Consider the following 15865-nt stretch of genomic DNA (forward strand, 5'->3'; position numbering starts at 1 on the left):
CGTCGCGGGCATTCACTCGATCCCAGCGGCTCTGCAGCTTACTTGCTTCCGACTAGCCCACGAGGATTCTCCTCAGGTATCTCCTGGAACGGTCGATCTGCAGTGCAGAGTGGCCTGTCCTGGCTCAGCGGCCAGGGCCCCTGCCTGGGCTGTCCCAAAAGCGCTGTTGCGCCGGTGCAGCGTCGATTGGCACGTCTGGGATGCGTGGGCGGATCGCTCGGCCAAGGCATTACTACGGGGCGTGCACATCTTCACTCTAAACCTCGTCCGTCTGTCATCTGCATTGCCGTTGCAAGGGACTGAGCGTCTCGGGCTAACTCGAGTGGGACGTGGGCTTTTTGACAACGGTCCGCCGCCTCATCGCCCGCTCAAACGCAATTTGGACAGGGAACGACAGGCCCACTGACGACGCTACGGTGCGAACGGGCTTCGTGCTGAATCTCGCCAATCCCCTCGACACCGTACTTGAATGCTGCAGGCCCGAATTCCTGGCTCTACATCTGCTTGTACCCGTCGCCTTGACTACTCTCCATCTTGTCATCATCCATCTCCCTTCACCCACTCCTCTCTCTCTCTCTTGTTACGCAGCCACTGCTGTGCCCCGTGACATCCACCTCCTCCATGGCCATGCATCTCGCCAGTATGGTACACGGCAGCGTTAGGGAGCGCGAGTCGTTCCAGCACCCGGCCTACTTCCAGCAGTCGCAACCTCGCGCCTTCCCCATGTCGGGTGTTGCCGCGTCCTCATATCCCGTGCATACTCCATCTCAACCTCAGGTCGAGCAGCAATACCGCCAGCAACAACAGCAGCAGCAGCAGCAACATCAACAACAACAACAATACATACACCAACCACAACAGCAGCAGCAACGGCCGCAGTCGCCGCCATCACCACCAGCAGAGGAGAAGAAGCCTTCACTGCCATCTATCTCAAGTCTCCTCGAGTTTGCTGGGAACGACAAGGCTGCTTCCGAGACAGGTAGGCGCCAATCATTGCACCTTGCCTCACCATCATACTGACTCATCGCAGCTTCCCAAAGTCCGCAGTCACAGCACCGCCAGTCGTCATCGCCGCAACTAAGGCAGGCACAGCAGGGAGGGGCAGGAGCCATGCAGCAACCATCACAAACCGTCTACGCTCAAGCGCCTGCTCCGAGCAACCCCAGGATGACACTGCCTCCGACACCGCCCATGCACCCAGATGTATCACACGACGGTACGCAGTCTCCCTCAGCTGCATCAAATCACTCTGCCGCATCCGCGCCCTACTTCGTTGGCGGCTCGCTCAACAACATGGAGCCGCACCAGCAACGCCAGTCCTTCTCATCAATGCCTCCAATGAAGCGCGACTCACTGCAGTCGCACTCCATGTCCCCCTACAGTACTTCCATCTATGGCCAGTCGCCGTATCAGTCATCACCAGGCGCTGCCTCTTCGACTTCATTCTACTCGCCGGAACAGCACTCGTACAACAACAACACAGCAATGTATGCGCAACGCCCGCTGCCTTCCAACTTCCAGCCCCACTCGATACCCCTGCCTGCTCCTGTACCCAGCCCGGCTTCGAACGGCTCCAACCCATGGCAACACCATCACTACATTAGCACGTCTAGCCAGTCTCAGTTTCCCCAGTCCCAGGATCGGTACATCTGCTCGACTTGCAACAAGGCCTTCTCGCGGCCAAGCAGCCTACGCATCCACAGTCACAGCCACACAGGCGAGAAGCCCTACAAGTGCCCGCAGCCTGGATGTGGCAAAGCTTTCAGCGTGCGCAGCAACATGAAGCGACACGAGCGAGGTTGCCACGCGGCTTCCAGCACCACCCTGACGACATAACGAGCTAAAAGCCATCACCAACCGTCTCACGCAATCGGCCTGACAAGCCTCGACCTACCATGTAGTGGTCTCTACCCACGAAATGCTTTGTTCAGCCGCATCTTGCCAACGATACCATTTTCACGCATCGGCGTTTCGGGCGCTTTCCATCGTGTCATGCATTTCACCGGAGTTTCTTTCCCGTGTCACCAACGATATCCTGTATCGCTACCTACTGCGATAATGTACGCTACCTTCAGTCAACTTTAGTTTCTAGTCCGGTCAGCTGTTGGCTATCGCATCAAGGCGCATGGCATTAGTCCAACAAGCCGCCCTTATTTTCTTGTATTATAGTAGGGATCCTGCATGAGCAAATTCAATGCTCCACCACGCGCCAAAACTGATCAAATCTATACTGTCTACGAAATCAAGTCACGTTCATGCTATTGCCTGTGTTGTTGTGGATTTATTGAGCGAAACCATGTTTCGCATTGCATGTCAGTCGCCTTCTAAACCTAGTGGAAACCGGACACGTCAGAGCCACACTTGACACTTACGACACCTCGAGAGCGCATAGATCGTTCCCGATGGGTCATCCATGTCGCAGTCCTCGCGTAACAATTAATCCGTACGCGAGAGTCACTCGCCATCAGTCGCCATCAGTCGCCATCAGTCGCCATCACTTCCAAGCTGCTTGTCCACGCATCTAACCCGGCAAGACCCCACGGTAGTTGATACAACTCCGGGATCACCGCATGTTCCCGAGCTATACGAGCGGCCGTAACGATCCTCTGGATTCCTGCAGATCGTTGGAGTCACTGGTCCATCTCCCGTGATAATCTTACGTTGGATGCTTATTGCACTGCATTATGATCAGGGCTCAAGTTCAAGGAGACATTTACCCGCCCACTCTTTCCCGGATGGGCCATGCTGTTCTGTAAACGACACCTATGGACCCCAAAACGGTTGTCCATGGAGCCAAGTCCGGACTATCGAACCATTCCGCCTCGCCACGGTCTATATGGATAAAAAATATGCATTTGCTCAGAGACACGTCTTCCTGAGTCTACTACCGTGTCGATCCGTCAATCCCACCCTGGAACAAAGCAAGTGCGTTGAAGGAGTACACGGAGTCAACCGTCATGCGCTGTCAGTTAGGAGGCGTGGAGGCGATACTGTGCCATTGACTCTGAGGTAGGTTATGTCCCTCTCGGAATGCCGACTCATGTTTTTGGGTCACAAGTTTCTCCGTAATGTTAATGCCCGCATTCTACTCCACACGTGGTTACCAAACGTCGCTTGTGTTCGCATGCTTCTTCTACAGTGAGCCGTTTGTTCAGGGGTCAACAACGTTAAGTGCAACCCCGATGTTCGGCTGCAGCACGCAGCGGTTATTCGGGATCGCATGTGACTTGCCAACATACAGTAGTCTGGCCCCATCCTCCCGCAGGTGTTCCAGCACATGAACGCATGAGCTTTGAGCGACGATCGTCACTTAACTATTCTCCGAACCCCGGGTCACTCATCTAACCATGTGGGATACGGAATAACAAAGTCGTGCTTTCAATAATACTGAAACCAGCATTGCGGCGACCATCGTAACGGCAACGGCTCGTTATCCAAACTCGTCGATGCGGGCTCTCCACCCAGGAGCCGACGTCAATATTGAGTGAGGTCGGTTGCGTTTGGCTCACTGGCTGCCGTCAAAAGGAAAACAAATGGTCTGATTCCGGACCCCTGTTCACTCGTCTATCCGTTTCGCGGAAGAGGAATCCTTTGAATCCTTTACAACGGACACGACACCGCACAGAGCGTCGTTACGCATCGTCTCCCCACAGAATGGTGAAAAGCAATTCCCTCGGTTGAGACCTTGAAACTCAACAAGCAATTCCAAGCTCTCTTGCGCATTGATGACGGAAAGTGTGCTACTTGCCGGAGGTGTGATAAAGTTTAGGCGAAGACAGCCGCTGAGCAAGAGTACAAAAAGCAATCGCGGGATGGAGATGAAGGAGCGCCACCTCGTTAGCAGTTCCCTTGATTCGAGCTGGCACACGATTCGTGCCAATCGGGTTGTTGATGCAGGTGGATCGGAGCGCCCCTTCAAGCCCTTGGATCGTGCTCGCGAAAGATCTGCGCATCATCTTGGTTTTGCGCAAGTGTCTCAGGTTCTAGTTCCATCTCGCTTGCAATCATGGCGCATCCAGAACGAGAAGATTGATGAGCCTGGCAATACGGGCCATACGACGACGGCAGGGGAGGCTCCAAGCAGCCATCTAACACAAAGCCCACAATTCCTCCAGCCATACAGCAATTCTGTTTCTGCGCGCACCCGCTTACAGAAAATAGTACGCCAACGCATGCTGTCACCATGCGTCTATCAATTCCGACAACCAAGAACCGATGCGCACGCCCAGCGGCGATCAAGGGAACGTATCGTACCATTTTGCCGTCACGACTGGTGCCGTCAAGTATTGAAGGTACCGAGGGAGGGGAACCTTCGTAATCACAGCCACTCAGCGCTGCCTCTAATCAGCACCATCACCAATCAACCAACCTTTGCGTCGGAACCAAACGCGCGACGGTTCTTGGTGGGACGTTCTCGAAATAACACCACCACGCAGAACCTACAACACCTACTTCTGCAGCTGTGCAGCTCAGAGCGCTCTATCATCGGATGTATGCAATCTTGCTCCAGGCAATCTTTCCCTAGATTGTCATGGCTGGGCGACTTGCCCGCGAAATTGTTGCGAGATTGTTGCTACTGCCGCCCTACGCGGCCTTGCGAATAGCACTCTAAACTATCAGCCATGATCCCTGCGCGCCAGACCTTCGAGAAGGAGGTTTGCACGGAATTATCCATAACACCGACCGTTGCCCCTCCTTCTCTCCGCTACTCATGACAAGGCAGTCAAGCAGGGACCTTGGACTCGCATCCTGCCGTCGACCAGGGCCCCTTCTCATCACCGCAAGCTTCGTCCGAAATTTCCGACAGAGAGAGCAGGTGATGCCACTGTCATGGTCAGACGCGAAGATTTGCCTAAAAAACCGCGATCGACAGCCGTCTGCGCCGTCTTTGTGAGAATCCCAAGTGCCGACAGCTATGGCAGCTATACCAACAATGGCGGTGCTATTGTGGATATCTGTATCGCATTCGTGCTGGCAGCACGTGGCGGTGAGTATCAGCATGCACCGTATCCCGCAACGAGCCCCAAGCCGATATCAGTTATCTCGGACATTAATACCAGCCTTTGCGCCTTTGACAAGACAGACCAAACCGGCGGAGCATCCACAGTGTACCAGCATGCTGCCAGAGTCATAGCTGCACCCAGCACACGCAGCCTGACAGCTGTGATCGCCCAATTTCCGCGTCGCGCGAACGCCCACGCCCACCCTTTGCCCGTTCGCATCACCAAGCACACGAACCGCATTCTAGCGCCAGGCGGGCAAATGCTCCGGAACTAAGGCTTCTTGGGGAGTGATGTGACCGTGCGGATGATCAGAGATGGGATGATCCCAGCTTCCAGCCAACATCAAGGCTCGTCCCTGCACACCCGCATCGTCCAACTCAGCACACTCTCACCCTCTCTTCCCGGAACAACGTTTGAGTCAGAAAAGGGAAATCACACCTAAGGGCCGACTCGTGGAAAGTACCATTGCGCCATGCCGCCATCGCCGGATCACCCTCCCTTCGTATTGTCCTTGCGACTCGTTCCGGACCTGATGCTAGGGAGAGCGTTGGGCATCCACCGTTCGGGATCGCCTCACTACCACTCTCGCTACCAAATGACGATATCGCCGAAAAGAGAGTTTCGCCATTGAGCGACAAGCAGCGATTGAGCTTGGCTGGCTTGCGGGAACTAGAATCGCGCATATCGCGCAAGACTGTTTCGTGTTGTCCCATGGTTCACGTCCATCTCGCGTAGAGAACTTTTACCGGCATGATGCTTGTTTGCAACGTGATTGATGATCAGACCGAAGGATTCCCAGGCTGTTCCCTTTCATCTTCGTGCCGCGCTTGTGAGGCGTTCATGCGACTGGGATGCACCACGTCACCGCCTTTTTAAGTATCATATTATGGTTGTTATGGGACGTGTGTAGTAGGTCCTTTTCAGGCAGAAACGGCCGGGCCACGTGATCTTGTCGCAGCTGGGAAGCTCCTTGTCAACATCAGGCACACAACGTGGATGAGCAACGACTAAGGATTTTGAAAAAGCTGGGGATGACCTGGTTGCGCGCACGCTCAGGTACAGACGCTGCCCAAGGGGCGCAGATGAATCATGCGGTTGTCGGGCGACAATGAAGCTGTTGTCCACCTAGGTACATGGAAGAAGCTTGGTAAGCTTGCAATGGTAATGTTGAGTAGTTCATCGAGACAACACGTTCCCCATCGTCGATGTAGGGCTGTCCTCCTTTGTCATTTTTCTATCGTCATCCTTGCGCGCACGACTCCTTCGCGCCAGCGCCAGCGCACTTGTCTCCTACGCGATGCGACGACCATGCGGTGTGCGAATGTGAGGCTGTCAGCTATCGCCAAATGCGTTCGCTCGCCGAGAAAGAGAAGGAGCGGGTGGCCTCGTGAATCCATCGACTAGGTTGCTCCAGGTTACTCAAAGTTGCTCAGCGCAACATGTGGGTCGCGAAGAAGTTCCTGCGAAGCTGCTCCGTAAGGTATCGGTTGACCTTGCCGAAGGGGCGTGGAGAGTTGCTGCGAAGCTGCTCCGCAGGTGTACCGGCTGGAGCCGAAAGGGCAAGAAGAGAACTTACGAAGCCGCTCCGTGAGTGTACCGGCTGAACTGGCCGAAGGGAAGCGAAGTGCACAGATCTGAGCGGCGTTGAGGTCGAGTGACCTGACAGCGCTGACTTGCAGCCGATCGTCATTACTAATACGCCGCGAAGGGGCGAATGCGTTGTTGTGAAGCCGAGCGGACTGGGGAAGATCTGAGCACGTCTCGATATGTGTATCCTATCTGGCCGTATGCAAAGAACATACGATCTATCGAGCTGTACACGCAAGCACGGCGCAAGAGACACGTGGTGTTGACGCAAGCTTGATGCGATAAGGCGGTGTGCGGTTTGTGTCTGGGGAAAGAGCCGGCTGCTTTGAAGTGGTGCTGGGGTCAGAACTGGCGTAGTGCAGAAAGACGGTGCAGAAAGAGGAAGGTGTGTGTGCTATCTAGCGGTAGAATTATGTATAGCGTGGACAAGGTAGAAGATATGTATCAAGTGACCAACGTGTAGTGAAGATGGTGCAGGTAGCTCGCTGCAGTACACGCCAGACGAAGTGAGCCATCTCCAGTATCTGGTTTCCGGAGACAGTCTTCGGTCATCGGTCAGTGTAAGTATAATGTAGTCTTTCCGCTCGTATGGTCTGATGATGCATCAGAACATTTTGGTACTGGTTCCTTCAATCTTGCATGTATTACGATGATGTAGTCATCCAAATCCTCTCCGAGACCAATTCAAAACGCCATCTTTTCGGCAAGTGCCCTTGTGCATAGGATTCTGTGGATGAATTCAGTTTTTGTTCGAACATATGCAACGTATCTTGCGGTTACATCTGGAAAGTGAGCATGTGGCACGATGTAGTGGCACGATGTAGCGGCAGGACTCTGCACGGCGTGCACATTTGCGAGGCAGAAGTGTATTAAGTGACTAAGGTGCAGTGAAACATGAGGACGTGTCCGCATGGACAGACACAGTTGTTCCCAGGCTGCCTCCAAGCCATTCATCCCTATTATCTCTTGCACTCTCTTTTCCCTTCACCTACTTTCTACTCCAGCTCAAATAGCTCCTGTGGACCTTCCGATTGATCCAGCATATCGATATGTAGCACAAGATTGCCGTCGTCTCTGCTATCGAGTGCATCATATGGCGCAAACTTGGCCAAGATCCTACGGTCATCCGGTAAGTCAGCGAAGCTAGTCCGATTATTTGGTGGACCGGAGTCCCCGTGGATCCTATTCCACATGGGTAGTTGTTCGAGCTCGTCAACCAAAGCGGCTTCTGTCGTTTGATTCGTTTTTTGCGATTCGCGCTTGATGCGAAGGACTTGCAATTTGCGCGCCATGCGAAGGATTTGCTCTTGGACTTTGGTGCCCAAGTAGTCGTGGAAACGGAAACGATCTCCTGCATAAATAACCTTACATGTATATCGCCCGACATGCTGTAGCTCGACGTTGAATAAGAGTAGTAGATTGTAGCCATATCCAGGCATTAGTATCGCGCCGCGACGACAACCAACAGGAAATGTGTACGCTTGAATAGCGTCTGCACCTGAGACAGCTGACTGGTCAACCCTGGCACTACAGTATACTTTATCGAATAGCATCAGAATGTCTTGGCTGATGACTACCTGGAGAGGCCGTCGCTTTTCTACTCTGATACCAGGCTCTTGACTCATGAAAATGACTGTGGGTGCACGTTGATAGACTTCGATAGTCATCAATGGTCCAATGGAGCGAGCATCGCGAGCATACCGATTTGTTCCTGGTGGCCCAAGGCGCACAACAGGTAGGGCAGTCCGTGTGTTGTAGGTGCCGCAATGTAAAAAAGCTAATCCATAAGGGTCTTCGCCGTGATGAACAATCGGAAGCTCGATCCTTAAGCCTTTGTTTGTCATTGAGTACGGACTCTGGAAATCGTCATCAAGAATAGGCATCAAAGTGCTGGCTCCTCGAAATTTGGACGGATGTATAGCCAAAGGTCCAACGAGATCATTTCTCGTGCTCTCGAAACCGAGCTGCCACGCAAACAGTGTTTGGTCATCAGACTGTTTCATGATTTCCTCCTGTTTGAAGTGAGCGGGAGTTCATGAAGAGCTAAGTGCATGGCGATCCTACCTGGAGGCGCAGAAACGCTTTGCTGCCCTCTCCATATAATAAAGGCATGTTGACACCAAAGATTCCGAGGAGGCAATACGCCAAGTCCTCCATCCTAGTTGTCTCGCGTTCGGAGGCCCAAGACATGCGCTGTGCAACACTACACTTCATGACGTCCCCACCAAGCAGTATGTACTTCTCAATACCGGTTCTTTTCGCAACCAAATCAAGCAAAGTGGATTTGTCGCCAATCTTGCTCCAGCCGGTTGTTCCATTCGCATAGAAAATGATCTCAGACGGGGCTATTAGCTCTTGTAGCGTCTAGAATGTCGACGTACGAAGTCAGTATATGTCTCACACGCAATTCGTACATAGGAGATTTTACCCATCCTCGTGTCCACCAGTTGCTTCTCATGACACGCGCGATAGGTTCTACGGCCTGTTGCTCTTGTAGCGTCTAGAACGTCGATGTACGAAGTCAGTATGTCTCACACGCAATTCGTACATTGGAGATTTTACCCATCCGTGTGTCCACCACTTGGATCCTATCATACTCGTGATGGGTTCTGTGGACTGCGGAGCAGAATTACGCCTCCTTGCTCCGCCTCCACGTGCATTTGGTATGTGTTCGGTACCATCAATCGCCTGCGCCCAGGACCCATCGGCGTCTTCTGTCCGGTATGTTGGCCAAATATGTACGTCGGCCAAGTATGCGTAGCAAACCAAAGATCGTTGATACCAGGCGTACATTGAGTTAATGGCCTCGGACAATTCTGCGCTTGATGATTTGTCGATACAGCATGTGTCTACCCACACGTACTCTATCATATCTTCCAATGCTTGCTCACAACATTGTCGTATCTTCTTGAACCCAGACTTCCTTTCTGTGGCAGCCGTTCGGACCTTGAGTTCCTGGTTCATGATGAACCAAGATCTTCTTTCGGTGAAAGTCGCACGTTCGCTTATCTCTTGATATGTAACTTCTTCGCCTTCCCAGCGATGCGAAAGAATGGCGTAAGGGGGTATAGAAGAGCCTTCGAACTCGTGGAACGTCATATCAACCGCACGGAGTAGGCGCATGCTGTCGTCAGTTCCTTTGGAAAGTCTTTCGCCAACGACGATATACTGTATGCGAGTTGAATCGCTGAAGCGCTCGCAGATACTGCGTGTAATGCAGAATTTGCCCGAGAGAACGTGTAGCGCAACATTGGAAGAGCGGCTGAGAGGTGGCGAGACTAGGCCAACAAGCCGTGGGGGCGAAAAGCTGCAGGAGCCGTTCCACCATCACTACGCGGCTACCCATCACGACCTTGCTTTCGCGAAAGTTTCAAGTCGAATCACATAGACTAGAATACAGATGAAGAACGCAAGGTGTTCAAGTGGCCTCCGCTAGAGGCGGGAGGTTTCATTTGTCATCGTAGCGTGGGCAACGTGTGGAGGAAGGAGCGTTGCGCTGCGTAGACTCACTTTGGTGGAATCCTGAGGCTCCACCATTAGGCGACATCACGCAACAGCCTCTCATCGACACCGCAGAGATACTGCAGACCCGGCGGAACAAGACGCACATGCATGTGTGTCAAAGGAAGGAAACTTTGCCAATTTCGGGAACTTTATTCACGTGAAAGCTAAATAAAGCTTCGACTATCGGGTGGTTCGAACAATTTAAGGAAGGGAATCAGGTCTCGTATCTCGATATGATCTCGCTGCACATACAAGTAGCCAGAGTCAGCTAAAGGTAGCGTATGAATACCTGTCGTGATGGCCCAAACGGATACCATATGGAAGAGCACTAGAAGTCATGGTCTGCACCCCATGGGGTGTATTGAAGTCCAGCTAAGTCACCTTACATGATCCACATGTGAAGGTGCCAAGCAGTATCATGCCCTGTTTCTCATTAATCAATCTAGAGCTCAAACGCTCCATCCTCTTGCTGACCCATTCCGAACCAGCTTCCGAGAGTGTTCCAGACACTTTGCTTCTCTCCAGGCAGCTGAACGCCATCAATCTCCTCTTGAGTAACGCTGTACCATTCATCCTTGGGAATCCATCCAATGTATGCACGATCTCCGAAGCCTCCGATCCAGTATATCTCCTCGACAACGAGACGCACCCACTTGCTCTCATGAATGCTATTGCCCGGCAGCCACCACGCAGCATCCGGGTGCTTCTTGACATAGCAAGCCGTCACACCCAGCTTCTTGACAGCATCCATATCAATGTCCTCAAGACGGCCGACGAGCGAGAAGCGAGGGAGCGATGCTGGGCTGCGCCACTTGTTGTCCTGGGGGTGCCATCGCATGCTTAGGGTGATGTTGGAGCCGGCATCTACGTTCTTGAAGGAGGTCGCGATGGTGATGGCGAGAATGGTCGGGTTGCCTGAGTCGGACTCGCAATCACCGAAGTAGTCCATCAGGCCTATGGGCGCGCCGCCGACATCCGAAGGTCGTTGCTCAGTGATGTGAGAATCTGGGAAGACAGTAGATAAGGTGCCGATGTTCTCTAGGCGCATGATCCTGCGAGCTTGGACGGCAGACTCGTGGACCGTTGGAATCTTAAAGCCGGATCCATCGCTGGAGGACGAATTCGCGAAGAAGTGCTGGGGTGATGGCAGGTTGGACGCTGAGGCGACGGAGATAAGGCTTACGAGGGCAGCTTGGAGACGCATCTTGCTACTGCTTGTATCTGAGTAATATATAGATGCAATAGGGTGTTCCAAGAGCTAGATAGCTACAGTGAAGCGTCAGTAAAGGTGGTGGCTGATGGCAAACAGCGACGCGTCCGAGCGAAGCTACGGAACGACGCATCATGCGACACCCAACCGCGGCGGGGATCTCCGACTAGGGTAAAGGTAAAGTCTATTGCGGATGGCATGACCGCGTTGGGCACAGAGATGGCTCATCCATGAGCATCTGGACAAAGCATGACCGCGCTCCTTGAAAGTGGCTTGAGGGCCATTGAAGAAGCTCGCGTGTCGAACCTGTTATCCGTTGTGCTTGATGATGGCTCACATTATCTTATCTGATCATCTCTGAGCGCATGTGGAGGCGAGATTTCCACTCAACGATCGGAACATCTAGGCGCAGCGACATGATCAGCAACAACTTCCTGATATGATACAGCTATATATGTGCACTTTACTCTAATTGTTCATCACAGAACATGGCTATAGTGAACGCATAATGGTCGTTGCGCTGAGCTCGATGTTCACACCTCGATGCACTAGCGCTGCACGTGATCTCGGCTAATCCGGTGAGCCGCCGTCCACAGCCCTGGAGTCATTTTGACCCTCTCGTCGCCGCCCAGTCAACGAACACCCAACGACCGCAACCTGTACGTATCCCGTCCGCTCCTACGACTGCACCTGCACCAGAAGCGAAGCCTTGCGAAACCAAGACTTTCCACCCGCACCCATCACTCGAAACCCCAGAGGTACACCGCTAATCGGACTTTGCCACCACACAGACAACTTCGAACGACTCATCACACCCATCAACAACCGCCAATATGGGAAAGGTTCACGGATCCCTCGCTCGTGCCGGAAAGGTCAAGTCTCAAAGTAAGTCTTGGCTCATGTGGAACGATTGCGAATGTCTGCTAACAATGTATAGCCCCCAAGGTAAGCTTCACCCATCGATACACCCACGCCTCCAACCGATAGCGACACGTCGAATCACGATCACGCGACGCTTGAGGAGAAGGACGGATTGATTAAGGATGTCAAGTGGATGTGGACAACCGACTGACACGTTACACAGGTTGAGCCCCAGGAGAAGAAGAAGACCCCTAAGGGCCGCGCCAAGAAGAGGCTCACATACACCCGCCGTTTCGTGAACGTCACCATGACCGGTGGCAAGCGCAAGGTCAGTAGAGATTGCATACCTGTATACTGGGCAAGAACTGACACGTCCCAGATGAACCCTAACCCAACCTCATAAGCCAAACACGAGAGGAAGGGCGAACGAAACGAGCACTATGAGCTAGAGAATACGGTCATGAATTCGGTTTCTTCAGGATGGCTATGACTCTGGATCAGAGGGAAGTGGGAATCACGGACGTCGCCACGGCACGTTCCTCAGCAGCAGCATGATCCCACACTTTGGGATGATGGGGGCATATTCATGGCGTACATGTACATTCTGCTTTTTGCACAGCTGCATCACGAAATCTAGCTGCTTGTGTTCCCAAATCTGGTCACCTTGAACTGTGTGCCATGCGTTGCCTCATTTCGCGTTGGCTGACCCTCCATACTTCACTAAGGTCCGATGCTGTGTTTTACTTATTGAACTGCGTTTCAATCTCCAATGTGATGATTTAGTTCACGTCTTTGAGTTGGCAGCTCCATAGCATCTTGGTCGCCTGCGAAAGCGGACAAGCCCGTCCAGATATGAGAAAACTGTCGTGCACAGCGAAGCGCCCTAGGCAAGCTTGCCTTGATCCGAATCAATGAACCAAGAGCTTTCTAAGCTCTGCATTACCTGTTTGTAACTTGATCCTCGAGTGCTGCATCGTAGATCTTTGTGATCATACCTACGGCGGGAACGAACGGCAGGTCCAAGCGGCGATCTACGTCACACCCGAACCTCACTCCACTTGAGCTGTAAGAACACCAACACCTGCATTTGCAGAGCATCAACAGTACAACACCAACAGCAACCATGTTCAAGCGATTTTTTGGAGAGGTAAGCAATTCTGGAATTGTCTCTGAGCATCACCTGCTAACATCATCCAGCACGGCGCAAAGAACGTCGTGACGCTCTTCCACGCGCCTTCGAACCAAGCTTCCACTCGCGTCCTCACCCTCCTCAAGCAAGCCAACGCACAATCAGTCTCGCATGCAACTGAAGACCAGGCCAGCTCTCACCAAGCGCAGGACAAGGCTGAGCGCACAGAATTCGAGCTCGATGTCACAGAAGCCCCACCGACAACCGACCAGCTCAAGAACATTCTGGACTACTTGGGCGGATCGGGCGCTGCAGGCAAAGTTATCAGCGGGGCGGAGAACGAGACAGACGCCATGAGGAGATTGAAGGCGGACGGAGGCGCCTTCCAGAGACCGCTTGTCGTGGACTGGAATCAGGGAAAAGCTGGTATGTATCCGCAAAGGAGAGAAGTAGTACACATGCTAACCCTGACAGTCGCTGGAGAGAACGAGAGCGAGATCATGAAGCTGATACGGTCGGTACCGAAGGAGACGGAGAAGGTGTAGAGCGTGGAGAGATGTGATATTTACTATACCCACTCCACTCAGCCTGTGATTTCGGATACTACATACTGGAAAGTACTATTGGCTTTCGAGATTGCCTCTGGACCCGGTATGTCTAAAGGCTTCACCGCTCAGTAGCTCGGGAAGAGACGTTTGGCTAGGCGGCCGATAGCTGCGTCGCTGGTAAGACACTGATGCAAACACATGCATATGCAAAAGAAATCCCCAAGAAAAGCTTCTTCCAACGTCCTGTAAGGTGTAGGTGTTGTATTTCCTTACTTCTCGTCGCGTCCTTGTGCTTCATCATGTCGAAATCCTCGGTGACTACGTCTCTCTGTTTCTGTTCTTTTCCAGTCACTCAGCATCTTCACAAGTCACGCCAAAGCTACACTGAGACCAATAGCGTGAGTGGAAGAGCGGCGCGCGGAGATCTCAAGCGTTGGTCACTCACGCCCACCTCCTCTTTCTGGCGGCGCCAAGACTTGTTGCTCCTTCCACCTGAAGCAGCGACGAACTTTTGTTTATTGTGCTACCCTCGCGCTTGCCACAAATTTCTTAAGTATTTCCCACCTCGCGTTCTCCATCGCAGCTGCTAGTTTCCAACGGAATTCGTCGCCGCTCAAGACCTTCCCCTGCTGCAAAGACCACCTCCATTTGTCCCACGCAAAGCCTTACTTACTCGCACCTCCCTTATTGAGCCAGTAGTGAGTTCAGCTATGTCGGATACTGCCCAACCACCGGGCACTCCGCCTGCTGCAGACACGCCAACCGCAACAATTGCAGACGAGCAGCCTGCGTCCCCCACCGATATGAACAACACTGTCGTTGACCCAGTCAACCATGCAACTAGAGACCCCAAGTTCAGTCCGGGCGCCGGTCAGGCCTTCTTTTCTACCGAACTTGGTACTCGCGATCCCCGTTCACTAGGTCCAATTCGTGCGCCCGTCATCGCACGTAGCGTCCAAGGTCCTGCGGTTGTGGTGCAAGCCGCAACGCATTGGCAGGTGAATCACAAGAATCAGTGAGTAACCTGTCGCGCCCTACTCGAAGACCACACTGACTCAACTAGGTGTCTCTGCATCCTACCCTCACAGGGATGGACCGTGGAAGACCTGTGGGATGCCGAAGATGTATACATCGAGGGAAGGAAGTTCTGCGAAGAGATGTTGACCTTCATTTCCCGAAACACCTACTACGCGGCGGACCGATTCGCTAAAGATTGGGCGCTCGCGTATCCGGATCGAGTCGACTTCACCGGGCTTCAGATGGGCAACGTCTACGACATCAACGATCCGCTTGCCATCGTCGACCAGATCTTTGTGTTCGGTGAACCTCTCGGATTCCCTCGTGTGTTCCTCTGGCACGTCGCTCATATCCTGATTACTACTTGGATCGAGATGAACAAGGCGACTAACGAGACACTGCGCGAGAGCCTGACGCCACAAGCACGCATTTGGGGTCAACAGTCCACCAATGAAGCAACCCAGCCTTCGTCCACCATTGTTGATATGTCTACGGACAAGAAAGGCAGTAAGAAAAATCGCAAGATAACACGATCTCGACCCAGCAAACTGACCACACCGGCAGAGCCTTCGTCCGCCGTCGATAAGTCAGACCATGTCGCGAATGTGTCTTCCGGAGTACCACATCAGCCCAACATGCGCTATGCTCCTCCACGCATCCCATCGCAGGGTCTCGTTCAGCCTGGAGGCCATTTTGGTCCATTGAGGAGCGGTGTTCCAGCGGGACCCTCGAGGCCGTCGCCCAACATGCATGCGCTATCCTTGAACATTCCAAAATCCAATCGCAACATGAACTCCGGATCCTACGTTCAGCAACACGGCTGGGTCGAGAACAACAGCCGCACTGCATATGGTCCATACCCACGACAGCCTTCTGGCGCTATGCCTGCCATGCAGTCGCCTCACTTCCTACCTCCGCAAATGGCACTGGGCCAACATATCGCTCAGCCAATGATGACGGGTGTAATTCCGTATGTTCAGATGGTCCATCCTGGCTATGCTCTCCA

The 15865-nt window shown here is 53.0% G+C and overlaps 5 protein-coding genes across 5 annotated transcripts; 3 read left to right on the forward strand and 2 right to left on the reverse strand.

The window, feature by feature from the left end:
- The first annotated feature begins 956 nt into the window (after positions 1-956).
- On the forward strand, positions 957-2259 carry BKA58DRAFT_385610 (uncharacterized protein). The gene has a single exon (XM_046170391.1). The coding sequence runs from the start codon at positions 1111-1113 to the stop codon at positions 1834-1836; it is 726 nt and encodes a 241-aa protein (XP_046025591.1). The 5' UTR covers positions 957-1110; the 3' UTR covers positions 1837-2259.
- A 4880-nt stretch (positions 2260-7139) lies between these two features.
- BKA58DRAFT_182754 (heterokaryon incompatibility protein-domain-containing protein) lies at positions 7140-9841 on the reverse strand. Its single transcript, XM_046165421.1, has 4 exons — positions 9153-9841; positions 9019-9090; positions 8655-8954; positions 7140-8602 (listed from the first exon to the last, which is right to left on the reverse strand). Exons 1-4 carry the CDS (start codon positions 9711-9713, stop codon positions 7586-7588), a joined length of 1950 nt encoding a protein of 649 aa, XP_046025592.1. The 5' UTR covers positions 9714-9841; the 3' UTR covers positions 7140-7585.
- A 383-nt stretch (positions 9842-10224) lies between these two features.
- On the reverse strand, positions 10225-11635 carry BKA58DRAFT_385620 (pyridoxamine 5'-phosphate oxidase-domain-containing protein). Its single transcript, XM_046170392.1, has one exon. It carries the CDS (start codon positions 11296-11298, stop codon positions 10537-10539), a length of 762 nt encoding a protein of 253 aa, XP_046025593.1. The 5' UTR covers positions 11299-11635; the 3' UTR covers positions 10225-10536.
- Positions 11636-12137: 502 nt separating this feature from the next.
- BKA58DRAFT_440277 (ribosomal protein S30) lies at positions 12138-12568 on the forward strand (the record flags this gene model as incomplete). The annotated part of the gene is made up of 4 exons (XM_046173736.1): positions 12138-12189; positions 12242-12249; positions 12389-12493; positions 12545-12568. The coding sequence occupies 4 exons, from the start codon at positions 12138-12140 to the stop codon at positions 12566-12568; spliced, it is 189 nt and encodes a 62-aa protein (XP_046025594.1).
- Positions 12569-13238: 670 nt separating this feature from the next.
- On the forward strand, positions 13239-14237 carry BKA58DRAFT_339669 (thioredoxin-like protein). The gene is made up of 3 exons (XM_046168315.1): positions 13239-13312; positions 13363-13720; positions 13769-14237. The coding sequence occupies exons 1-3, from the start codon at positions 13289-13291 to the stop codon at positions 13837-13839; spliced, it is 453 nt and encodes a 150-aa protein (XP_046025595.1). The 5' UTR covers positions 13239-13288; the 3' UTR covers positions 13840-14237.
- The last annotated feature ends 1628 nt before the right edge of the window (positions 14238-15865 follow it).

Source organism: Alternaria rosae (genome assembly GCF_020736505.1).
Source record: "Alternaria rosae strain MPI-PUGE-AT-0040 chromosome Unknown BKA58scaffold_5, whole genome shotgun sequence".
Lineage (NCBI taxonomy): Eukaryota > Fungi > Ascomycota > Dothideomycetes > Pleosporales > Pleosporaceae > Alternaria > Alternaria rosae.